A 26,415-nucleotide genomic window follows, 5' to 3' on the forward strand; every position below is an offset into this window, starting at 1 on the left:
AGCTACAACATTGAGGTTCAACCAGACGTGGAAAACTTCAAACCTGAGGAAGAACAACTACTTTTTTTGCTTTTTAGAACTAACTGGAGTTGCGTTAGTTGTAACCCCCCCACCACCACCCCACCCCCTCACCCCTCTCCTGCAGGGGGCAATATTGATGAGTTTTATCATCTGTGTTTACTGTTAATAGTGAAATCACTTGACTTTGAGCTTTCCACCTGTGTGTGGTGAGTGGGTAACTGGGGAAGGAGGAAGGGTTGATGGGTGGAGGGTAAGGCATCTGGACTCACCAGGAGGAGTAAGGGGGAAGAGTGAAATGGAGTGGAAGCAGGTTCTCCCTCTTCTCCCTCTCAAAAAAATTAATCCACACCCACCCATGCAACCAAACGCAACCAAGGAGGGAAGAATCACAAAAGTTGATGGAAAAGTATTTAAAGCACACACATGACCAGATACACACACGCACACACACACACGCACACACACACACAGAAACATTTTCTTCAGTATTTCTTCTACTCTTGCGGCTGCTTCCTCCTCCTCTACTACTTCTACTTCTTCAAAACATGAAAGCTTGAATCTTTTGTTGCACCTGCTCAGCTTGGTTTAGATTTGTGGAGTTTTAAGAGAAAAAAAAAAATCTGTGGAATACTGCATGAATGATACAAGAAAAAATTACGTAACAAAGAGAAGCTACTGTGTGTGGGGGTAAATGATTCCTTGGTCTTTTCCATTTATGGTCTTGAGGGTTCTCTCTTTCTTCCAGTAATGTCTTTCTCTCTCTCACCCTGTTGAAGGTCAAATAGTGGGTTGGGAAGGCAGAGAGATGGATATATTTATGACAAACTCACATAAAGCCTTCTTAATGATGAGGCAGAATGATTGTCTACTAATATTTTGTTCTTGTTGGAATGTTTTGTGCCAAATGACTGCCACTGACAAGTATTAAAATGCACAACATTGTTCTAAAGGAAGTCAGCATTTTTGTAGCTAAATTTCAAGAAGGGAAGAGGAAAGGCGTTCACAGAATGTTGAATTTGGTGGAAGGCAAATAACCTAGCCTCCACTTGACCAAGTCTTCACTCCAACCAGTATCGTCTCATGTCTTCCAGGGTTTGAGTTTCTTTGTAAGAGAAAAAAATGTGAGGAAGAGAGAAAGGCAGAGAAATAAGGGAACCTTTTTATTCTTTGTTTATTCTTTGAAAATATTGATAATGGTTATACACATACCATTGACAATGAGGAGCAACAGTGATAATGATCTGGAGGATGACAAGGATGATGATGTCCAAGCTTGTGAGAGTCTCCTTAAATTATGTTGGTTGATTTTGGTTGTTTTATATGAGACAGTACTGCGCATCACCATCTTTCTCGGGTGCGAAGGTTTCAAGTTGACTGGCCAGCCAGGTGGGTGGAGCTCTGTCCCACACACAGACGCATCTTGGAGAAGATGTGTGCTGTTCCTCAAACTATACAACCCGCCTCCAAAGTTTGTTCACTGTTCTAAACAGCCTGTAGTTTCTCTCTGCAGGACCCTAAATTACCTATTTTGCCAAAGAGAGTACTGTAAGTTAATACTGTATTTGAAGCAACAGAGTGTGTGCTCTTTTGATGACTTTTCACTGGCTACCTAATCAAATTAAGGATATACTAGTCCCCTTTGGGCGTTTTCGTTATAAACTGATAGAGGGCTGCTAATGGGTAGCTAAATGTAGCGCTTGCCCTCCACAACTGATAAGGTCATGACAAAGCCATGATAGATGGGAGACAGAGTTCCACCGCCAAGCCAGGCCCCTACGTGGCACTGTATGCAATGCATTGTAATCCCACTCATGCTGTTTCACCCACCAACCCCTCTCCGACCACCCACTCCCCGACCACCCACTTAAATACTGAGTCTGATGTTGTTGGTACCTGTGCCACTGTTAAAGCACCTCGTCTGTGTTCAGGACGTGTAACAGCCAATCCAATTGTACCGGAACTGTCTCATAGCCAATCAAACTGCATGGAATGAACAATGCGGGTGTTTTTCTGACAAATGTCTCAGCCCTGTGTCGCCCTGATCTTTCTATGTGTGTCTCAAACAAAAATTAACCTAATGTTTCCCACTCTGTCTTTCTCTCTTTCAATATTGAGACAGAACAATTGCAACATTGTCATTACATTTAGAAATTCCACTAAAATAATAACGATTATTATTACAGATAGTGCTAGTGGAGTTACAATATTTTGCATTATGAAAATCATTGTGCTTATTCCAGTTACTTCTATAATTTTGATTGAATCTATTATTTACCATGATTGTGGTTATAATTATCATTGTTGTTATCGTTACATGCCAAAACTACTGCACACACCTAGTGTCCATGTTTTTCCAATGTTATCACAAAGTTGGAAGTAAAGACCAATTGGATCTGCATTATCTCCCTCAATGTATGTGCCACACATGACCAGAGAATGCACAGAATACTGCCTAACAGTGTTCTTCCTATGTAGGAATGTCAAAGATGTATATTTGTTACAGTACTACACACAGACAAAGCAGAGAGCCTTAGATACACTCTCATATATGTATGTGTGTATGTGTGTGTGTGTGTGTGTGTGCGCATGTTAATTATTTATTAAAGTTTGTTTTGCCTTTACATAATTTCAGTTTTTGTGTTGCAGTATTTGTTTGTCTATGGGATTGTGAGGGTGTATTCAAGAGTGTGTGTGTGTGTGTGTGTGTGTATGTGTAGGGACAAGAGACATGATGTTAGTCACCCTCCAACATAACAAGAAAAGGCCCAAACATTACTGTCAATATACTGACACCATCCAACATCCACTAACACTTGCTAAATAATATCACAATGACTTCAAAAGCAATGTAGGAGCTGCAAAGAAAAAAAAGAGAAAAAAAAAACATTTAAGTAAAAAAAAAAAGAAAAAAAAGGGGAAAGTATCTACTTCCAGAATTGCATGTGCTATGTGCATGCCACACCGTGGGTGAACAGTCATCTTCAGGAAATAAAAAAGATGAATATGAATTCAGAGAAAAATATATAGAAATAGATTGATGTTTTTTCAAAGCAACATGTTTACTTAATTTCCTTCTATTTTTGAGAACAAAAGAGGTTGAAAATGTAAAAAAAAAATATGTCAAAAGAGCATAAAAGCGACTTTGATGAAAATCAAAGTCTGTTTATTTCTGTTGCCAGATGTTCACTGAAAACATGGAGGTGAGACACAACACACACAAATGTTCAGGACACCATAAAGAGAGGGAACTTCTGTTTAAAAAAAGAAAACACAGTAAAAAGATACGGTGAATATTCCTTCTACTCTTGGGTTGAACCAGGAGCTAGTTAAATCTGAACATGTTCCCATTTATTCTGACTGTCGAACCTTTTATCTCTCTCTCACACCCCCTCTTTTCTCTTTCTCTCTTAGTGTGTCTTTCACTCTGTCTCACACTCAATCCTATCTCACCGCTATTTCTACCAGTGCATTTTGTAATTCCAAACAGAATCTTCCTAATGAATAAAAACCAGAGAGAATGCACACAGGTCGTGTGGAAATGCTCTTTCATTTCTTGGTCTGTGTCCATGTGGTGAGAGTTGTGAAGTGTTGTTTGGGTCCACAATGGGGACAAGTGAAGGATAACAAGAGTTTGCATAATAATTTGACTTACTGTAATTATGTTAGCAGTCTTTTATTGGAAACAGAATGTTTGCTGCTCCCAATACTGTTGGTCAACTTCCCCTTCAAAAACTAGACAGACTTGTTATGTCAAGCACTATTTGTTTTGGTCGTTTCTAATGACACTGCTGGTTTTGTCCTTCAAACAGGTGAGCTCACAGGAACAGGTGGCCAGTCATGCATGACACTTGCTTTATTTCCTTGTTTGTAAATTATAACATGTAAAAACAAAATTAGACACTTTTTGGTACTTTTTATAACCTTGTACAAAAATGTTTACCTATCCAGTAACATTAATTGTGATATTAAACTACCACGATGTATCTACTGTATAAGCTCCAAAGCCATAGCCTGTGGGTCAACTATACAATTCCATCCATGATTATTGTTCCTTTTTGCAATTCCAAGGCTTGAAAACAAATGTGGATGAAGCGGCACTTAGAAGATTTGTTTGTCAACTCAACTCCAACCAGTTCACTTTATGACTGATCTTATCCAATGACGATCTACAACCTACAATCTACAACCCACATGGGGGCATGAAATCTGAGCCTTTGAGCAATAAATCATAATAAAACAAAACATTGCAGTTCTCTACACAGACAATTTAATTATCAAATAGAGCTGCAAGCAGCAATGAAAGGGCCATGCAAGTCAAATGACTCACAAAAAAAGACATTTTGGACATCCTGAGAATAGGGTTCTGACATCCTGAATAGAGCTTTTGCGTGAATACATCCAACTTTGCTGAGATACGACCCAACTTTCTGTTTATATATTGGTTTATTTGTAAGGGACAATGCAGCGCACATTATTACATACATAAATAACATTGAAGATGTGTTGCATAAAAGGTTTTTAAAAGGTTTGGCAGCTAGCCGCCGATTTTAACTGGCTCTACAGGACAGTTTCAAAGATCAAAACTATTTGATAACTTGTGCGGCTTGGTTTTTACACCCATCTATAAAATCTAATATGGCAGCCCCATAAATTTGGTTAACATGTCATGTTAACATGTGTGAGCCTTGGGATCTCCCAAGATCACAAGACAATACAGTAACTTCATTCAGGCAAATACATGAACAGTTATTAGACAAAACCCATTTTTCCTACATTATTTTTAAAATAATAATAATGGCCTCCAATTACTCAATATGTTAGCATAAAGTAAACATATGTTTGGTACAGTATCAGTATTTGAATTTATAAAAAAAAAAAAAAAAAACTATGAAAGCTAAGAACACATTGCATCTCAGATATTCTCCCTAACTTCCTTCATGTTCTTACGGATGGTGGCGTAGCGGATGAGTTTGATCTCTGAGCCTCCAGACCCCAGTTCCTCATCCCAAAGGTACTCTGGGGAGAGGACCTTGGTGGGCTTGTTCAGCAGCATGTAACGGTTGACATGGCTCTCTTCTTGCCACTTAGCCTCAACATCCACCAATTTGTCAGCTTCTAGGTTTTTGCGGCAAGTCGTGACCAGTTTGTAAACATCCTCCACATGTCCCCCAAAGAAGCCCCCTGCGTAGTAGTAGTCCCCCTGTCCATATGGGATGTAAGCTTTGGAGATGAGTCGTCGCTCGTAGCTGAAGTTATCCCGGGTGCTCTTGTGCAGCCAGGGGTTTAGAACTCCCACCTAGAGATCAATTGGGAAGAGCCTGTGTCAAAAATTGATTCTGAATACTGGGGCATTTTTGTTAAATGTGGTGTATTTTTAGGGAGGTATTGTTCTTCATAACCTCATGACTTAGTGTAGTCCAGATCAGGGTTGCAAAACTCCAGGAATCTTCTAAGATAGTAACTTTCCATGGGAATTAACAGGAATATATGGACATTTACAGGAATAAATGTGAATAAACTTGGACTGTGCAAAATTGTAGGTTAGCCTTTAACAGGAAACTTAAATGTAGTTAGAAAAAAAACATTGTGCAGCATAATTGTGGTTTAAAGAACCAGATTTCATAGAAATTCAGTTGAATTTCAGCCCTGCGTATTCCTCAATCATATTAACACAGCACACTACATAATGCAGGGCTATTGAAGACACTCCACATAGATGCTTTTTTGTTGATCAACAAAATAATCAATTAAAGTTAAAATCACAATAAATATTTTGTATTAGTTTGCATGCATTTCAGTTGTTTAATAATGTTTAATGACCAAACAAAATGTTTCATGATTGTATATGATACAGTTTGTATAAATTACCCAACATTTCCCATTAATTCCCGTAAATTCCCCGTCTTTACTTCCCATGGAATGTTTCTGGAAAGTTTCCAGAAATGTACAGAGTATCTTCTGCCCCTTTGCAACCCTAGTGCAGTCCCGCCAGGGAGGCTTCTTGATTGTGTAATCCCGATCAGATCCCTGTAAAAACCTGTTTCCCAAAAAGTCTTTGTTCAGGAGAGCTGCCACAATGCCAGTTACGCATTGGAACTGTAATGGGATGTCATGCATATCACTTGAATAGCCTGTAGCCAATAGCATTGGTTACACTTGCGTAACATACACAGAAAAAAGAGTGTCAGGAAAGTCTATCCCTCATATGAAATCCCTCAATTCAGGAAATAATTTATACCAGTTTTATCCGGGGAGCAATTAAATCATATCATGTCATTTTTTATTACATCTGACACCACCAGTGACAGTAATCGTAGGCTTGAGAAAAAAGAAAAAAAAAACTGAGATCATGGTTGAATGCCCACAAATGATGTCCACTGTATTAAACTACTACCACTACCATTTCCTACCATTTGTGAATATAATGAAATGTTGTTATTATTATAAAAGGTGACATGACATGAAAACTTCATTTTATGAGGTTATTTAACATTAATATGAGTTCCCCTAGCCTGCCTTTGGTCCCCCAGTGGCTAGAATTTTCGATAGGTCTAAACAAAGCCCTGGGTGTTATTCTCCACCTTTGACAAAATGAAGGCTCAAACGCTCTGTTTGAAAATCTCCTCCAAGTGACGTAGATACGAGAAAGGTTACCTCCCCTCTCTCTGCTTTGCCCGCCCAGATCATCTGGCCCGCCCATGAGAAACTGAGCTACCACCGTGCAATGGCAAGTGCGATATTGGGTTTTCCTGGAGAGACATCATGGCGAGCAAACAAATGAAGCACAACAGTTTCTCAGTGCTCGGATGTACAAATCCCCAGAAAAGTCTTTATTTAATTCCTTCATCCGAGCCTCTGCATAACCAATATCTCAATGTTATTTTCGCTGGAAATGCGCCAACACAATTTCCCAAAGTTTTGCATGTCTGCGCCAAACATTTCAGCCATATAAGTAATGAACAGAATCGGTGACAAAGAGCAGCCCTGGCGGAGTCCAACCCTCACCGGAAACAAGTTCGACTTACTACCGGCAATGCGGACCAAACTCTGGCACCGGTCGTACAGGGACCGGACAGCCCCGATCAGGGAATTCGGTACCCCGTACTCTCCGAGCACCCCCCACATGAGCCCCCGTGGGACACGGTTAAACGCCTTTTCCAAATCCACAAAATGTGTAGACTGGTTGGGCGAACTCCCATGTACCCTCCAGGACTCTGCGCAGGGTATAGAGCTGGTCCACTGTTCCTCGGCCAGGAGGAAAACCACATTGCTACTCCTGAATCCGAGGTTTGACAATCCGAAGGACCCTCCTCTCCAGGACCTCTGAATAGACTTCCCAGGGAGGCTGAGGAATGTGATCCCCCTAAAGTTGGAGCACACCCTTCGGTCCCCCTTTTTAAAGAGGGGAACCAGCAACCCGGTCTGCCAGTCCAGAGGCACTGTCCCCAATGTCTACGCAATGTTGCAGAGTCGCGTCAACCAAGACAGCCCTACAACATCCAGAGCCTTAAGGAACTCTGGGCGGACCTCATCCACCCCAGGGGCCCTGCCACCGTGGAGCTTTTCAACCACCTTGGCGACCTCAGCTCCAGAGATAGAAGGGCCCCCTCCCCATCGTCCCCAGACTCTGCCTCCACGTCGGAAAGCATGTTGGTGGAATTAAGTATCAAATATATGATGTATTCATTTTGCCAAATTTGTTTATCCAAAGCAACTTATTTTAACATCTCACTCATGTCTGAGCCTTACCAGCTTCCCCAGGATCTCGGCCCCAACATGGCTATGGAACTTCATGTCTACATCCACGCAGAAGAGGTAGTCTGCTTCGTGGCGAATCCGCTCCTCAATAGCCACCTGGATAAACTCCATCCTTCTCATGGAGATCTCCTGCCAGCGACTGAACTTGGGCACTTTGATGATGCTGATTTGTCTGCCTGCTGCTAGAGTCACATTGGGCACAGCTGCCGGCTGGTCGGTGAAAACATAGAAGTGGACGTTCAGTCCCACCTGAAAACAGAGCCATAGGCTTGAGTCTCACAGTGGTGGTTATTCTCCGAGAAACCTTTTAATTTTACTGTTTCAAATAAGCAGTATGGGTGTTTCAAAGACATTGGGCCTCATTCACCAAATGTTCTTACAAACAAATTTGTTCTCAAACCCCACTTTTCACGAAGATTCTGGCATTCACCAATGTTTTCTTATTTGGGATTTGTCCTTAGGTAAGAAGAGAAGTTACGCACACCCAAGAGTACTCGTACGCACAATTGAGAGCTTAAATGTTTGCCAAAATAAGTAGTTATACCTTTTTCGTCCGTTCTAATTTAAAATTGAATATTTCTCCCCTTTATAATATTCCAACCAATAATTGTCATAATTTTGCAAAAATGTTTTGTTTGTTTTAATAAATACACACACTTATACTTCTGCTGATTTGTAAAGCACTTGGAATTTCCATTGTGTGCTAGGCCTATAAATACAGTATTTTACAAGTATTTGACAGTTTTTTCAATACCTTTAACAAGTTTCCTAAACTCTTATAACAGTGAGCACAACATCCGTTTGTGTAGGCTGTACAATTAACACATTTCTTGTTGCTTTGACACAAAATGCATAGAGTAAATACACATTTTAAATGCTTGAACTTCTTTTACACACAAACCAAACCAAGACAAACCAGTCGATTTTTACTGCCCAATTTACCAATGCTTTCACACTGTCAGCAAAACAGATAACATCTTGTTCAAAACCGAAATTATTGGCTATCGTCAAAGTGAACAGCTGTTTATATTGTGAATTGAAACAGAAATATATCCCCTGTATTTTATTCCATTGCTACTGAGAAACAGCTGAAGTTATGCAAATACTGTACATCACAGCTGATTCCCAACTAGGAAACTCTCAGATGTTGAGGTTCTTTCAATTGCATGACCTTTGGTATAGACAGTAAAGAGGACCTCTTTGGGCTGATCTGGTGTGTAAAAAGAGCAATATAGAGCAACACACAAAAGTAAGAATACAGTAATGCCTGCACAAGGGAGAGGAAAACAAGTACCAGGACAAGGGAGAGGAAGACAAGTACCAGGCCAAGGGAGAGGAGTGGAACAAGGGAGAGGAGTTAGAATGTGTGGTGGCGCTCAGAAGGGCCAGAGCTAGGGTAATACTGTAAATGGAAGCTATATTGCATATTTCTTGTCCTGTTGCAAATGAAGCCTTTACTGCAGCAATTATGTTATGTCTTCTTTTTTAATACAGTAACCGTACATTCTATAAAGCTACTCTGAGATGGGTCACTCAAAAAACTGTAAACTTGCTTTGCCTTCAATTCAAATCAAATATGTTAACAGGGAACTTTGCCATCAAATAATAAGTGACTTATCACTGTATTTATAGACCCAAAGTAGGCTTTTCCGCACACTAACACTACACCACACAATGGCGTATTTATTGCTGCTGCAAAATGTTGCAGATCGTTCCCTGAGGAGGGATTACATCTTCCTTGACCATACCGATGTATTTGCAGAGAGCAACGAGTAGGCTACCTGTTGGAACGCTTTAAGCTACCAAGAGCAGTCCTCATGGATATTTGTAACAGTCAACTAATTTCTATGCTATGTTTTTTTGCTTAAGAATTCAGATTAAAGTTAAACCATTTATTTTTCCACTTTATCAGTTCTGCGCACTTCTCCAGATACAGCGTTCACTGCATGAGTAATTGTATATGAATCGGTTTTATTTACTGCTTTGTATCCACAGCTGACGCTATTAAATATGATGTGTCGTTTGTCGCTAACTTCTTGCAGCTGTACCTCCACTTCAGAATTATTATTACGGTTTTCTGTCTTTTGTCAAGGCCTCCACCGTCTTTACCACATTGTTTTGAAATTTCTCTGAGTGTGCACACGGCCCTGCCATATCGTGCCCTTTTATGGGAATTAACGGGGCATTTACCAATGCTAAATAGGAGCAACGGGGCACGAGCTTTCAACTTACGAAATATTGGGATTCATCATTCTAAGAACACACCTGCGAACAATTCTGCTGTTTAAGAACACTTCATGAATCACGCGTAGATTTTTCTTAGGAACTTTCTTAAGAACAAATTTAAGAAATAACTTGGTGGTATTGGTGAATGAGGCCCATTGTTTATTATACCATGGTCTGGGTGAATACTCAATTATGATTGGCTGCAGGGGTGTCCATTATCGGGTGATAACAGACACCTACTACGTAACTGCAGCAAAACTGTCTTTTCACTGTTATAATTATTCCGCTGGCTACATAGTATATAAGCCTGTATAGATTGTCAGAAAAAAGTAACTATAACAACAGGGACAGAGTCAAAGCCTCCATTTACAATTTTGAAAAAAACTTTAACAAGATAACTTGTATTTACAACAATGAGTGACTTCAATATTTATTTTAACTTATTTGAAAAATGTTACTTTTCTGAATGTAGTGTGTCAGTGTCACGTAACCGCTCATCTCCTATCCCATTTGCTATTCACTTCGCTAGTCAATCTACTTCAGACAGGCAGCGGCCAACACGACAGGAGCAGCTACACATGGCCGATTATTTTCTTCTTAAAAATCTTGATTTTATTTGGGGACAATGACATGGCTCGATAGCTGGCTAGTATTGTTGTTAAACATACTGTCAAAATATAATTACTCTTTGGAGAAAATGTCAACTTTGATGCGGTCATCTCACATCCATTTCCTATTCAACTCGCTCCACAGGCTGCGGCTGTAGAGTAGCCTAGTACTAAACTCTTCAAAAAAAGTTTGGAAACGTTTTTTCGGTTGATTATTCCTCCCCTTCAATAATACCAATTGGTATTTTATACAGTTGAAAAGCCTGATTAGTCACCTTTACAACGAGGTACAACATTTAAGGATCGCGCATTCGTGGAATGAGCAACAAAGCTAAGCGGCGCAATTTTTTTTGCCAAAATCCCCTGCAATATTCTTTTTTTGGTATTCACTCTCGTTTAGAGCTTCAAGTGCTGGCAGGTGTATGCCAGTCACAGACGTTAATTGACCACAGGTGTGTTAATTGACCACAGGTGTGTTAATTAACCTAATTGACAGCACTTGTGACATGGGTCCTGCAACTTTGTTGAGTTTATGTGTGCTCCGAGCTTAAACATGCCATGTTTGTCCCTTCAGGATAAGGCCCGTGCAATAGGGCAACTGGAAGCTGGTGTTCCGGTATGCAGAGTGGCAGCATTATGTGGTGTCAGCCCTGGTACCATTTCCAAACTTAAGACCCAATTTCCGTGAGACTGATGAAGTCAAAGACAGACCGCGAAGTGGCCGTCCCAGACAACACCCCAAGAAAACCGTTTTGTCACCCTTACTTCACTGAGGAACCGTAGGCTTTCTTCCAGAGATTTACAGGCAAGATTTGCACAAAGGTACCACAGCCAGATCTCTGATCAGACGGTGAGGAAAAGACTGCACATGGCCGGTCTTGGTGCTTATAAGGCTGCCAGGAAGCCTGCAATGACTGCCCATCACCGTCAGGCCCGTTTGTGCTAGTGTCTACAGCACGGACAGTGGAACCTAAGAATGTGGGGCCACGTTATGTTCAGTGATGAATCAAGGTTCTGTCTGCGGAAGCTGGATGGCAGCATCAAAGTATGAAGACGGCGTGGAGAACGCTATGCAGATTGCTGCATAGATCGCGTGACACCTTTCAATGGCGGCAGTGTCATGGTGTGGGGTGGTATCTCTTTCACAGGCAAAACAGAACTTGTCATCATTGAAGGAAATCTCAATGCAGTGATATATCGGAATGAGATATTGGAGTCAGTGGCGATCCTATATCTCCAGAATCTGGGACCTAACTCCATCCTCCAGGATGACAACGCTGGCCCCCACAGAGGCAGGATCATCACAGAGTACCTCCAGAATTTGGGAGTGGAGAGGATGGAATGGCCTGCCGTGAGTCCAGACCTCAACCCAATTGAATACTTGTGGGATCACCTTGGGCGTGCTGTATGTGCCAGAGTTACCAACACAAACGTGTTGGCTGGCTTGCGACAAATCCTGGTTGAGGAATGGGATGCCATCCTGCAGCAGTGTTTGACCAGAATGGTGACCAGCATAAGGAGGAGGTGCCAAGCTGTTGTGGCTGCGTATGGATCTTCCACACGCTACTGAGGTCCCTGACGGTGTAAAATGTATAAAGTGTAAAAATGGCCAATATGTATTGTTTTTTCCTTATTACTGTGGAAGAGTGCAATCATCCAATCTACCAAGCAATTCAAAACGAGCGTGAATACCAACAGAAGAATATTGCAGTGGATTTTGGCAAAATAATTTGGGCCGCTACCCACACAGTTAGCTGTGTTGCTCATTCCACGAATGCACGATCCTTACAAGTTGTACCTCGTTGTAAAGGTGACTAATCAGGCCTTCCAACGGTATAAAATACAAGCCTTTCCGTCTCATGCCCTCAAGTCTCATGCCCTCCCGTCTCATGTCTCTACTTTTCAAAATGAAAGCTCATCTGGTCCGCTATTTTTCTTTCCTACTTTGGTGTACGTTTTAGCTAGACTACACACTAAAATCTACAAACTAAAATCCATTCTAGGTATTATTTAAGGGGAGGAATAATCGACCAAAATAATGTTTCCGAACTTTTTTTGAGGAGATTAGTATGGCCGATACTTTGTTAGTGAAAATCTTGATATTGATTTAGGGACAGTGACATGGCCAGTTAGCTAGCAAATCTTATTGTCAAACATACTGTAAAATTATATTTACTGTTTGTCAACCGTACACAATGTTAATGCCTCTGAATCTTGCTAGCATAACGTTAGCTTTTGGGCTAATAGCTCAGCCAAGGGAAAGCCGGTGTTGGTTCTATTAGCTGAGCGGACTATAAAATATCAGAGTAGGCTAACGTTAAAACATTTTAGATTTATTTTGCAAAACGCCGGAAAACATATATTAATGTTTGTTAAAAAGATTGTTGGCAAGTGACCATGGTATAAGCGGGATAATTCCCTTCGAGGTGTCCAATATCAACTGATAAAGGACATTATCTTATTATGTTTTATATTTATATTATCATCCTTTATATAACTCAGATAATAACTTATTTCACCATGTAGTGCTTTTCTGCTGTCTCCAAGAAGTCTTGCAGGTAACGAGTGTATCTGAATGAAGAGAAGGGAAAATTAATAGTAACTTGATGTAGATATGTTACAGTCATTTGTTTTACAGTGTGTTGTGGAATGTTACATTGTAAAAGCTGTACTGTTGTGATAAATACTTTGTAATCCAGACGTGGTGTGTAAGGCCTGCTCAGAGTTTTATCATTGATATAGAACAATTTCATAAACTACAGTATGGAAAATATGGAAAAGTCAACTTTCTGAAACACCCTGACAGTCATTATTATACTCATACCATACACATGAGAAAATATAGAGGATTTTGAGGGGTTGCTAAAAAGTAACCCTATTTTACATGGACAAGTAGCAAGTAAAAATAGTCTAGTCTACCTAGACTGCATATTCAGTGAGTGCATGAAAGAAACAGTTGAAAGCATTAAGAAGATAACGGGCAAAGACAAGTTTACAACCTATAATCAAAGCAAAATGGAGATCACTTACTTGGCAACTGCAAACACAGTGGTTGCTATGGTCCCATTGTAAAACTTGAAAGACTCGTTAATAATAGCCATGTCGAAGGTCCCTTCCCAGACTATAGGTGCCAGCCATGGGGTGATGGTCAACACATCTGGTCGTCTGCAGGGGACAAAGACAGAACTTGAAAACGTCTGAAATATTTAGCACACCAAGTAGTGCAGTAGTGAAGATGAAGTTGAGGGGTTATGAGAGCTACTTACTTTGGTTCCATTATCCTAGCTTGACTTGTATGGTCCTGTCTGACATTTAAAAATGTTTAGATTTAGAATTAAGTCATCACTCTTTTATTCACATCGCCGATGAAGAATGTGGTGTATTCAATTCAAATCCCGGGGGCAGTAAGTAACAGGCTTACCCTTCCTTCAAGACAATCTGTGATGCACTCTCATGACACTTGCTAGAGGTCTCACTGAATCAGAATTGAGATGACATGAGAATACACGTAGATTTAACAACTTGCTGGACCAGTTTGTGTAGACTTAAAGTACCGTAAAAAAAAAACAGTTTAACTGGATTAGTAGAAACATGTAAACATTGACATTTAGATGTGGTAATTCCAGTTCATATCAGACAGAAACTGTAAAGCAGATACAGGCAGATTGTGTGACACATTCTTTTAGGGAATGTGACAGAGGACATTCTCTTACCATGGGACGTTAAAAGACTGTTGTGGACAGTAGTACCTTTGAAAAGACAACAAGGAGTAACAGTTACTTGGTCATTCATTCATTTAATTTTTCTGTTTTGTTTGCAGAGATGGAGTATGGTGTTTTCTGTTTATTATTTGAATAAAATATAAATTCAACTTATTCCGATCTCCAGAGCATCCCTGCTAGCCTGGTCCTAACCAGACCCTCGTACATTACATTTGTACAGAGGGTCTGGGATCGCTCCATTGACAAACGTTAACTTCCTTGAAGGCGGGTCCTCTGTTGAAGTTTAAAACTATTGGATCTGCCCAGAGCCACTCTGATTTGCCATAACCAATCGCAAGCGTTCGCCTTAGCCAACTCCTTCACCACTACTGTAACGGAGCTAGTTGTCGTAGCTGGAAAATCAAACTTTTCCCGGGGCCACAACATCATGGCCACCAACAAAACTCAGCAAGGATTGTCCTTGCTCCGACTTTAATTTATGGATATTCGGCAGCGTTGCCACAACGGACCTAATAGCTTCGCTCACATCTTTCTCCGCCGACATGACTGAACTACAACTCAAACTAGCGCACGACATTAACGTCATCGTTCTCAGCCACTCTCTCTGTTCGCTGATTGGACCGACAATTTTATTTTTTTCTGGAAACCGACTTCAGAGCAAGCCCCCACCTCTCGACTCTCGGCTTGAGGCAACAGCCCCGGTGGATGTAGGTGGTTTTGCATTTCCGATTTTCCACCCGACTTGTCGGGTCGTTTTTATTCTATTAACTCCAGTCAACATATCTAAAACTATCTCCCCCAATAATTTTTGTTCGATTCTCGAACCTGGCTCAAACTACTAGCTTTTGCATAGAATGATTTTTCCTGACTTTTGCTAAGATTGAAACCAATCCGAAATGGGTAAACTAGCAGCCAATTTATTTGCTTACGTCAAGAAAAGTTGCCTGGAAACGTGCTCGCGGATACGAACAATTAACGAGCACAAAAAGGAGCATCAGCAAATCGCTGATTTACCTGAGCTGAATGAGAACAAGGAGAAAGGATTTGATAATCTACAGCTGCCTGCCTTTATTGTAGCACGTTTTACAAATGGTTGCACATACATGACGGTTGTTTGTAGAGTTAATTTCAGTTATTTTCAAGCAGATTTAACAGATTTTGTAATGAACGCTATTATGCTCATGGCATGACAAACGTAATTATGGCCTAATATAATTAGTTAATATCTATAATAATATGTTAGATTATATCGTGGCATGTTACGGCGTCATTATATTTTGTTGACATGTTATTCTGAGGCAAAGACAAAGATGAATAAATCATGTCTGATAACGTCAATATTGTTATGGTCGTTATATTGTTAGAACTTTAAGTCAGTTAACACCACAACTATGGCATTAACAACAAGCTAGTAATAGTAAACAACACTCATCATTATTATATTAGTTAAAGGTATAGGCTTGATTTGCTTTGCAAAGCTAGAACAACGACGGAGCCAGATATTCAGGTTTACAGTTTATTTATCCGACACAATACATAAGCAGTTAAACTATAAACACGAAGCAAAAAGAACAACGAATAGGCCCTGCACGTATAATACTACAGTACTAATATTGATTTTCGTAAAGTTCACATGTAGGCTATCTGCTTCTTGATCGGACTTGTACCACATTCTGACAGTTTTCTGCAATGCCTTAGCTCCAGCTCACAAGCTCGCGACTGGTTGTCGCAAAGTCTGACGTATACAGCTAGTTGCAAGCATACATGAGTTTCGGAGCTAGGAACAAGCTTCTGCGCAAGACCGGACGAGTCGGTCTGGAAAGATGGCGCGGCCCATTAGGAGCTCTCGCTTGCCTCACTGCGCCACTGAGCACTTTTCATAGAAATGAATGGGGACGCCATTTTGGAAGACAGAAGTAGCTGTCTCTAGTTACATTAACTCTATGCTTCAGAGCCTAACTCCCAGACCTACTACTGAAGCTAAATCCAAATTGAGCGGAAGTACGTAGGAGGGCAGAGCCAGGCTACATCCCTGCACCCATTCGAACACCATTTTTCAAGTTTCTCACATTTATCCTCAAAGTTTGTATCAGATGAGTGGGACATCATTACTTGCAATCTATTAGAAATTCTTATTAGGGGCAGTAGCGGAGCCGGAGGGGTGTCCAGGGTGGCACTGGACACCCCTGACATCTGATTGGCCACCCCGGGTGCCACCCCAAAATGTAATTTGCTGCTGGAAATGTGATGCTGATTGACATCTAATTTTACCTCTTGTTGAAAAAATCATTTATTTTTCTGCGTTACGGTGTATTATACAAATCGAAGAGACATGTTTGTTGCGAGATATAGAAGATTAAGAACAGACAGCAGAATAGAGAATGTTTCCACAGCTCCACAAGCTCTCTTCGCGATTGAAAAAGGCATAATATTTGAAGTAAGTTTTAAGGTTTGCATTGGGGTTATGTTGATTAGCCTACAGTAGCTGTGTAAGTTCATGTTAGACCTTCGTCTCCAATAACAGACAAACAGACAGTCAGTAATTGTACTCCGATTTTACAGTTGTTTTCATATGCTTGTGCGGCTTCAATTTTGAAGCAGTTTATTATCCGGTTTTAGAACAAAAAAGTGTCTGTCTCAAGATCAGACCGTGCAGCTAATGCTTAACACTTGAACGGGGGCTTATAACTTGAAAGAGGAATTATTTAGGCTACCGTGTCGTTTCAGATACACTATCAGGGCTTGGAAATACAGTGACTTGCTAAAGTAGGCAAATGGCTAATAGAACATAACATTTCATAATAACTTCAGTTAATCGAACCAATAGGGTCCAAATGCAGTGCTCCCTCCTCAGGCCCCTCTAAACCGGAACTCTCTCCTCAGGCCCCTAGAGCCGGAACTCTCTCCTCAGGCCCCTTTTTTCATGTGTATCCGAGGTATTAGCGCCACCGCTGGTCGGAGGATACTGTAGGCTATTTATATTAATAGGCTACCTTACATTGAACTTCGGTTTTAGCATAAGTCAATAATGTTTAACAAAGCGGAAATTAGCATTGCGGCTAGCGTTACGTATTGCTAACATTACAAACATGATCACTGTTCTAACCCTGGCAAGCATAGAAAATAGGTTTGGCAGTTTAGCGTCATCTAGTGGTCATTATAGAATATCACATTTTTTCCGTTGGTCATTTGCAGCAGCAATAGCTGGCTCGTGTTATTGTTTATTGTTTCCACGGCAACAAGAGCCGGCTCTGAAATAATTCATTTTTTAACGTTGATAATACAAACAACACTACTCTCTTAATCTGAAATCAATATCCATCCTTGTATTTATGTTAAATGTTGCTTCATCAATTACCACTTCAATCATAAAGATGTGTAATAGCACTAAACATATATTTCATATTCCAATAACGTAGGATTACGGCACGGTGTTCATGGGAAATTTAGGCTACTGCAGGGGGATAAATTAACAATAACCATGCCGAGAACATAGCCTTATGTATCGTTGATGAAATGCCTCATTTAGGCTATCACCGGCCAAACTGGCTAGCGAGTTTTTATTATGAAAATGAAATTTAGCCCGCATTTGGCGGGTGTTAATTTAGAACTCTGTACCTAACGCTAGCCGCAATGCTAATTTCCGCTTTGTTAAACACTATTGACTTATGCCAGAGCCTGTTTAAGGAGAGCCTTGCCACTCCCTATTAAGCCCCATTGTACCGAATTTGGCTGCAGTTCCACCAGAGTTCCACTGGGGGTGATCGCGAGCGAGTGCATGTTGAATGGGAGTCTATGGAGCTAAACGGCTACATTTGTCTCTTTCGCCTAATTGTCGTTGAAAAATCTCCGATTTGATTGTAGTTTGTGCATGTTCAACATGGATTATAGGTCGAAAGTTGAATGAACGAGTACTCACGTCCTTTTGATTTCTTACATGGTGAGTCGTTGTTGCACATAACACGCTAGCATTCTGCTAATAAATGCTGATTGGTTAGTGAAGGACTGATACGACCAGAGCTCCCGCTTGATGGCATCCGAAGCGGAATCAGAATGTCAGAGCATAAGCAACATTAGCAACAACATTAGCAAGCCAGAACTCTTTCTAGCATGTGTATTGACAGGGAGAGCCTAACCTGTCAGCTGCGTTGTCGATGCCCTGAAAGAAAAAAGTAAGTGACCAGAGCTTGCCGTCAAGCAGTAGCTCTGGTCGTACGATGTGTATGACGTCAATGACATTTTCAAAAGCTTTTTAGAACAGAAAGGCGACTTTCAAAAAATCTAAAACCCGGCAGTGTGTATTTTTTTGGCCTCCCCTTTCGAATTCAGAATTCAAATTACTGGACAAAAAATTATATCCTGAGAAAAGTGGATTTTGAGGGGTACCGCTCCATAGACCTCCATTCATTCTGCACTCACATGGAATTTCAACCAGTTCAGAACCCGGAAGTTTCCAGAGAGTGGCAGTTCTCTCTATATTAGACATTCTCTGCTTATGCTAAAACCGAAGTTCAATGTAGGTTAGCCTATTAATATAAATAGCCTACCATATCCTCCGACCAGCGGTGGCGCTAATACCTCGGATACACATGAAAAAAGGGGCCTGAGGAGAGAGTTCCGGCTTCAGGGGCCTGAGGAGAGAGTTCCGGTTTAGAGGGGCCTGAGGAGGGAGCACTGCATTTGGACCCTTCTCAATCGAACAGCTGCAAGACCCAGTGAAATGTTATAGGCTAGCTATCTCTAGCAAAATAACGCTAGCATTGCTAACAACATTACTAATTCAACTTTGGTAGTGTAACCGAGCTCTTTGTAAGTTTGTTTTCCCTTCTCAATCGAACAGCTGCAAGACCCAGTGAAATGTTATAGGCTAGCTATCTCTAGCAAAATAACGCGAGCATTGCTAACAACATTACTAATTCAACTTTGGTAGTGTAACCGAGCTCTTTGTAAGTTTGTTTTCCCTTCTCAATCGAACAGCTGCAAGACCCAGTGAAATGTTATAGGCTAGCTATCTCTAGCAAAATAACGCTAGCATTGCTAACAACATTACTAATTCAACTTTGGTAGTGTAACCGAGCTCTTTGTAAGTTTGTTTTCCCTTCTCAATCGAACAGCTGCAAGACCCAGTGAAATGTTATAGGCTAGCTATCTCTAGCAAAATAACGCTAGCATTGCTAACAACATTACTAATTCAACTTTGGTAGTGTAACCGAGCTCTTTGTAAGTTTGTTTTCCCTTCTCAATCGAACAGCTGCAAGACCCAGTGAAATGTTATAGGCTAGCTATCTCTAGCAAAATAACGCTAGCATTGCTAACAACATTACTAATTCAACTTTGGTAGTGTAACCGAGCTCTTTGTAAGTTTGTTTTAGGTCTAATTGTATATGATCATGTGGACAAAAAGACACGGACGCGGTCTCTTTTCATAACTTGTATTTTACCACTGCTCTTCTTGACATCGTTATTTGAACAGGCCTCACTGATTTCACAAATGCGTTCACCATCAAGCCTACGGCAACTCCCGAGGGACAAAACACCCTTGTCCATTGTCACATAGAAAGGTCTGCCACAGTAGGCTATCCTCAGGATTTGCAAGTGAGCTCAACCTATAGTATATCTAAAATAATTTTGTAGACATAACAATGGATTCTGCCACTAAATGAGTGACTTGGCTTTATTGGCTTGGTTGGGCACCAAGTTATTTATATTTTTCAAGTCCATTTCTGCTTTTTGGGGGGGTGTAAATTCACTTTGTTTTGTAAATAAACTATGCACTGTGTTATTTCTGTAACACAGAAATGCTATTATAAGTCCCTGGTGCTTGAGCTTTTTTTCCAAAAAATATTTATGATGTTCCAGCACTTATAGACCCAGATTATGCTGTATATATAAATGAAAACAGTGACTCAAGACTCTGGACTATGGACCCCCTGAAGTAGCCTTGGTAACCCCTTGGCCACCATGTTTAAAACTCTAGTTCCGCCACTGATTAGGGGCCACCCTCACAAAAAATAAGTTTAACGTTTTTGCAAATTGACGTAGGACCAGGGACCGCCCTTTTTGGCTCTGGTCTGTATCTTTGCCACGCCCCAAAATTTACATCCAAACCTGCTCTTTTGACTGTTAAGGGGCCAAAGTAATCTGCTCCAACTTAAGTGAAGGGTGGTAGATCCGGTGTTGTTCTTTCTTTCGGCAAGTCTGCCATCTTTTGCTCTCCTAGGTGGGAATGTAAGAGTCTGCAGAACACACACTCAGAGCGGATCTTTCTGGCCAGGGAGCTTGCTGTAGGAATCCAGTAGCGCTGTTGCAGTTTGGACAGCATATGGTTTCGCCCACAATGGCCTAGTTGTTCATGTATGTGTTTCAGTACCAGTTTGGACACGTGGTGGCGCTTTGGAAGGACCATGGGATGTTTCTGGTCCTCTGGCACAGACATTCTGCTTAATCTACCTCCTGTACGAAGAAGTCCATCCTGCAGAATAGGATCAAGCTTGCGAATATGGCTCTGACGACTTACGTGAGCACCTTCCATTTGTAATGTTTCGATTTCATCTGGAAATTCTTCCATTTGGATGAAGCATACGACTGACTTCTCTGCTCTTTTGACATCATCCAGTGTGAGGGGTTGTGCCTTCATGCATTTCCTAGCTGTTTGCATTTTTCTGTTCACCAGGTATCGTGTCTCTGCATCTGAGTTCTTTACACTCATGTTGGTTAGTATTTCCTTTCTTTTCTGGCTTAGGTGCAAGAGTATGTCTTTGAGCTTAAGAAGCCTTGCTACCGCTCCGGTGAGTTTGTTCCACTTTGAGTGATACTGTATGAATTCATGGGTTGGATTGTGTTGTGATTTAACAACTACATTCAAGATGAGAACACCTTTTCTCACTTCTGCATCATCATCACATGTTTGTAAAACGAGGTCAGAATTGGGCCATTCTGATTCGTTATCTCTGAGAAACTCTGGGCCATTCAGCCAAGTGTGTGAGTTCAGAAGTGTGTTGGCTTTAAGACCACGGGAAGCACAATCTTCTGGGTTTCGTTTGGTGCAAATGTATCTCCACTGTTTGATTTGTGTTGTTTCTCTGTGTTCACTGTTTGCCACAAATGTTTTGAATCTTTTGTTCTCATTCTGAATGTATTTCAACGTTGATGTACTGTCAGTCCAAAATACTGAATTCTCCAGTTTAAGCTGCAATGCTGCTTTCAGCAGTCCATCCATGCGAGCTGCTAACATCGCTGCAGTGAGTTCCAGTCTTGGCATTATGGTTTGTTTCAATGGTGCAATGCGTGATTTCTCCATTAGAAATGCGGTGTGCACTTCCTTCTTTGCATTTTTGAGTCTGAATTATGTGACACATCCATAGCCACTTTCAAAGGCGTCACTAAAGTGATGAAGTTGGGCAGATATTAATGGACCAAAGCCCTTTGGTTTAAAGCATCGGTCTACACTGAGCTCTTTGATGTGACTTAACCCTGCCATCCATTCTTGCCACAGCTTGACATAGTGGTCTGGTAGCTCTTTGTCCCAGGCGTAACTGTGCTTGCAGAGGTCCTGTAGAATGTTTTTAGCAGTTAGAATGAATGGACAGATAAAGTCGAGAGGGTCGAAGACAGAGGACATGACGGACAGTATTCCCCTTTGTGTACTTGGCTGCCCTTTCAGGCTCACTGCGAATGTGAGTTTGTCTCTCTCAATTTGCCACTGTTTGCCAATACTTTTTTCTGTTGGAAGTTCACTGTATTCCAGATCTAGATCCTTGACCTCCCTTGCTCTGTCTGCCTGTGGAATGGACATCAGCACTGTTCTGCTGTTAATGATCCATTTGTGCAATCTAAAGCCTCTCATTGAGCAGGCCGTTTTGAGCTCTTTGCACAACATCATAGCATCAGATTCAGTGGCCACAGGCAGGTGGTTTCAGGCAGAAAGGGGTCCAGAAAGTCCTCAGCAGTTTGTGTAGCGCAAAACTAGCACAACTTGGTGAGGATGTTGCCTCGAATAAATGTACGGTCATTCTGTATTCCTGTAACTGTTGTTTTGTGTCGCCATTTGGCCACCATAGGAATTGGATAGGAACAAGGTTGCTGGTGAGGTTCGGACCATGGATCAATTTGCTGTTCAAGGATGTTCCCTCAAAGGATGCTGAGCAATCAAAGACGACTCTCAGTGAACCCATCTTTGGGTGGTGTACTCCGTGATGTGGAATGTACCACTTATTTCCGCATTGTGTTTCCAACTCGTCACATGGCACCACTTCTGTATGTCCCTTTTTGATCACTGCTTCTAAAAAGGTTGCATATTCTTTATGATATTGTTCATTCTTTTCCAATTTCCTTTTTAGTGACATGACACGCTGCTGTGCCTGTTGATAGTTGTTTGGCATAGTCACATTATCATCTTTAAACGGTAACGGTAAGTAGTAATGGCCTTTTTCCTAGTTCCTTTGAACTTTCCATCATTCAATCAATCATCATTATGCCAATCAACAACTCAATGTCGGCATCCAATTGTGGAATTGTCACTTCCTGTAGATATTTCCACTTGTTTATGGAGTGTTGAGTGGGTATGTGCTGTTTTGAAACAGGTCATTTTGATTGTGTGTAGACCTCTGGGAGCTTATGGTACAGCAGGCCTTCCATACCGCTGACTATACTACTGTGGACCCTTTTCTCCTGTCCCATCGTGCACAGCAGAATTGAGACGTGTTTACTGGTGGCATTCAATTTTCTTTTTAGTGAATCTGTACAAAACGTAGCAGAGCTACCTGGATCCAAAAACGCATGTGTGTTTAACAGTGCGTCTGAATTTGACATCTTAACTCTCACTGGTACAATGGCAAGAGTGCATTGCTTTGACTGACCGGCCCCCATTGGGTCATCATCTTCCACAGACACCACAGTGCTATTCAGCGGTTTATTTCCAGTTCGGACTTGGTCACCTTTGTTCCAATCTTTCTCCCTTCTGGTATGAATGTGTAGAATTGTTGGGTGTAGTAAAGAGCATGTTTCACATTTCATTCTACATTTGCAGGTTTTGCTTACATGTCCTTTGGTCAGACAACCAAAGCACATTCCATTTGTTTTCAGGAATTCGATTCTTTCCTTTTTTGGTTTCTTCTGAAACACAAATGTCTTTCACAGAATAAACAAGGCAGTTCAAAGGCATTCGTTTTCTGCTTGTTTTCCAATGATTCATTCCCTTTAAGTACAGGTACTTGGGCAACTGTAGTAGCAATGCTGGAGAATCTACTACTTGTATTGGATCTTGTAACAGGGTTTTGTGGTTTGGGTTTTGGAACTTTATTCTCAGTTGGGGTTTGTATGTCACCAAAAATCGGATCAAGCATTGCTCTTGATTGCCTTTCGGTAAATTCAAGCAAGTCCTTAAATGTTGCTCTATGTTTGGTTTTATCCTGCAAGCTACACACAGTGGTTCGCAATTTGTCTTTCATCCTGAATGGTAATTTAGATACAATGAGCTTTAGGTTGGTGGAGTTTTCGAGTTCCCTCAAACCATCAATGTCTTGCATAGTGTTGTAACAGCTACGTAGAAAAAGAGCATAGGATCTTAGCTCTCTGCCATCTTCTGGCTTGACGGGTGGCCAGTTCAAGGCTTTGTTCATGTAAGCTGATGTAACCTTAAAGCAGTTTCCAAAGTTGTACTCAAGCTGTTCTTTAGCCTACGCATATGCAACAGCAGGATCCATGTGCAGTAGGCTGCCAACAAGGTTTCTGGGCTGACCCCTTGTATATTGTTGTAGGTAGTACAGTCTTTCACTCATATCGTTGGTTTTCTTTTCAACACACTGTTCAAATGCTTTCGTGAATGTCCTGTATTGTAGCGGGTCACCATCAAAGATGGGGATTTCTATGTTTGGGAGAAGTGCCATCACTTGCTGTTTCACTAACATTTCAGTGATCTCAGTTTGTCTTTTCAAAACAGGCGGTGTGCGTGCGGTTTGCGCAGAGAGAGTTTGAGTTCCAGTTGGAGGAGCTGAAGTGTCCCCATGACGGGTTCTCCCAGGCCTTACTGGGATGTACTCTGGTGGTGTACGATACCCTGGTAGGCTAGGCAATGAGCGCTCTTCCTTGGCCTCTCTGTATACTCTAGCCTTAGCTTCTGCAGCAGCAAGTTCACTGTCAAGCTCCGCCCTTTCTCTTTTTAACTTTTAACTTTGCCTCCTCGAAATCAAGCAGGTGTTTGGTTTGGAGTGCTTGCACTTTGGCTCCGATAGCCGCGCATTCGGCTTCGGCCTTTACGTAGGATGCTTGCGATGCACCACTGAGAGCGCTTCTCGTTCTTCGGCTGTGCGTAACACTGGGCGCTGTTTGGGACACGCTATCTTGAGGGTGGATATCGTCCTCTGTGTCCAGCTTATCCTTTTCCTCTCCTGGCCGTTCTTCCTCCACGTGTTCAGACCTTTCATCGTCCTCGTTTTGAACATCATTGACCCATTCCATAACAGACTCTAGGTAACGTTCGAGACTTCAAGGCGATCGGCTTCCCTTTCGTGCTTGTCTTTTAACGATTGTTGCACAGATGCTTGCAAGCTGACGAATTCTTCGCTTGGCTGTTTGTCAGCCATGTTAAACATCAACTTAATTGCTTTTATTCTTAAACTTACATTTCAGGGTTTAAACAGCAGGGTCCATTGGAGAACCAAACGCGAGCGCAAAGGCCCACTTAGTAGTTTGGATGAGCGCAGCGGCGTGAGTTCACATCAGTGTACGAGCACGGCGGCCCGTTTTACAATCCAACAGTACTCACGACTGGTCGAGGTAAAGGTTAACGAACTGTCCAGTATTCCAAGAAATCAGCAATCCCCATTCTCCTGGATTTCTTCTAGGTTTCCAAGCTTGTCCAAAGCATGCGGTTCCAGACTTCTCCAAAGCATGCTGGTTCTTCAAAACTGTAGTGTCCTCTAATAAGTCACTTCCATATGACGCCGTAGGAGTTTCCAATAGTTCAGTTGTTTATTAAACTTGGGTGTTGTCACAAATTATAAATACAATGATAAAGTAAATGGTACAACTTGATGCGATTAAATAAAACGGATAGATGCAAACAAAACAGACGCAATTGAAAAACCATATGCCTGCTAGCGTCTCTAAAGTTAGTTCCAACGTTCCATACGACAGGCTCTCTACCAAACGCAATGCCCAATGCTTTTGTCTAGTAGTCACCTCCTGATTCCCACAGGTGAGGTGAAACCAATCAATCTTGCAGGTGTTAATACACAGTTCTACCAGCAGGGTCATAGGCTTAACCTTCAGTCAAAAGAAAAACCAACAAAAGGTACAGATGGCTCCTACACCGAGGTAGCGTCTATCTCCGATACTAGTGTAGCTGCGCGCTGCTCTGTTTAGGCTACTTATAAGCATGGGCGTAGATTTAGGGGGGGACGCTAGGTACTTGTCCCCACCAACATTTGAAAATGACAAAATTGTCCCCACCAATATTTTAGCGAATTGTGCTGCTATTTGGATCGATTCCGACGGCCAGTCCGCGACAGTACAAGAAACGCCATAATTTGATTGGCTGAAAACCCGAAGGGAGAGGGTTATCTGACACGCGACACGCACGCGAAGAAGCACATGCTACTTTGCTCGCTTGCACTGGCAGTCGCAGACAATAGCGGGTGTGTTGGCTCCAGACTGAGACCAAATGGTCACATTTTGCGCTCGCGCATGTGCGACCTACACATTTTGAATTCATTGGGTGTGTACAATGTCAGCATACGTTAGCAACAACGCATAGATACGACGTTGTAGTAAGACGGCGATATCAGCTTTCCTTCTGCATTAGTACCGTAGCTTAAAGTCTAGGAAAGTTGAGGCTATTTTTCGCTAGGTTCCTACGAACATGTCTTAATCTGCCAGACAAGTGGGTGCCCCTTCGTTCTTTTGGTGAGCAGTTTCACGAGCCCTTCTTACGTCATGGAGCCTATCAGCTAAATACTTATTTAGCACGAGCGTTGCTACTGTATCCCTGCCTGTGTTTGACTTGCATGTACAGTACGTAATGTCACATTAAATAATGTATTTAAACTCAAGCTTATATGGTGCGTTGCAGGGGAGATTCT

General features: G+C 41.6%; 1 protein-coding gene across 1 annotated transcript; it reads right to left on the reverse strand.

The window, feature by feature from the left end:
* Positions 1 to 4,883: 4,883 nt before the first annotated feature.
* On the reverse strand, positions 4,884 to 20,771 carry LOC146253416 (histo-blood group ABO system transferase 2-like). The gene is made up of 9 exons (XM_084676834.1): positions 20,706 to 20,771; positions 18,472 to 18,494; positions 14,327 to 14,362; positions 14,035 to 14,088; positions 13,880 to 13,918; positions 13,644 to 13,778; positions 13,133 to 13,184; positions 7,771 to 8,028; positions 4,884 to 5,317 (listed from the first exon to the last, which is right to left on the reverse strand). Exons 1-9 carry the CDS (start codon positions 20,769 to 20,771, stop codon positions 4,934 to 4,936), a joined length of 1,047 nt encoding a protein of 348 aa, XP_084532960.1. The 3' UTR covers positions 4,884 to 4,933.
* Positions 20,772 to 26,415: the final 5,644 nt, after the last annotated feature.

This window comes from Hypomesus nipponensis, chromosome 17 (assembly GCF_054491055.1).
Source record: "Hypomesus nipponensis isolate SF chromosome 17, ASM5449105v1, whole genome shotgun sequence".
Lineage (NCBI taxonomy): Eukaryota > Metazoa > Chordata > Actinopteri > Osmeriformes > Osmeridae > Hypomesus > Hypomesus nipponensis.

Bases quoted from the DNA above. Each gene is read 5' to 3' on its own strand.
- LOC146253416 (XM_084676834.1), bottom strand. From the start codon at position 20,771: ATGTCTGTGCCAGAGGACCAGAAACATCCCATGGTCCTTCCAAAGCGC. The intron at 13,779-13,879 runs GTAAGTAGCTCT...TGTCCCCTGCAG, and splicing joins GCTAGGATAATGGAACCAAA to ACGACCAGATGTGTTGACCA. The intron at 8,029-13,132 runs GTGAAATAAGTT...CTCTGTTTTCAG, and splicing joins CAGCAGAAAAGCACTACATG to GTGGGACTGAACGTCCACTT.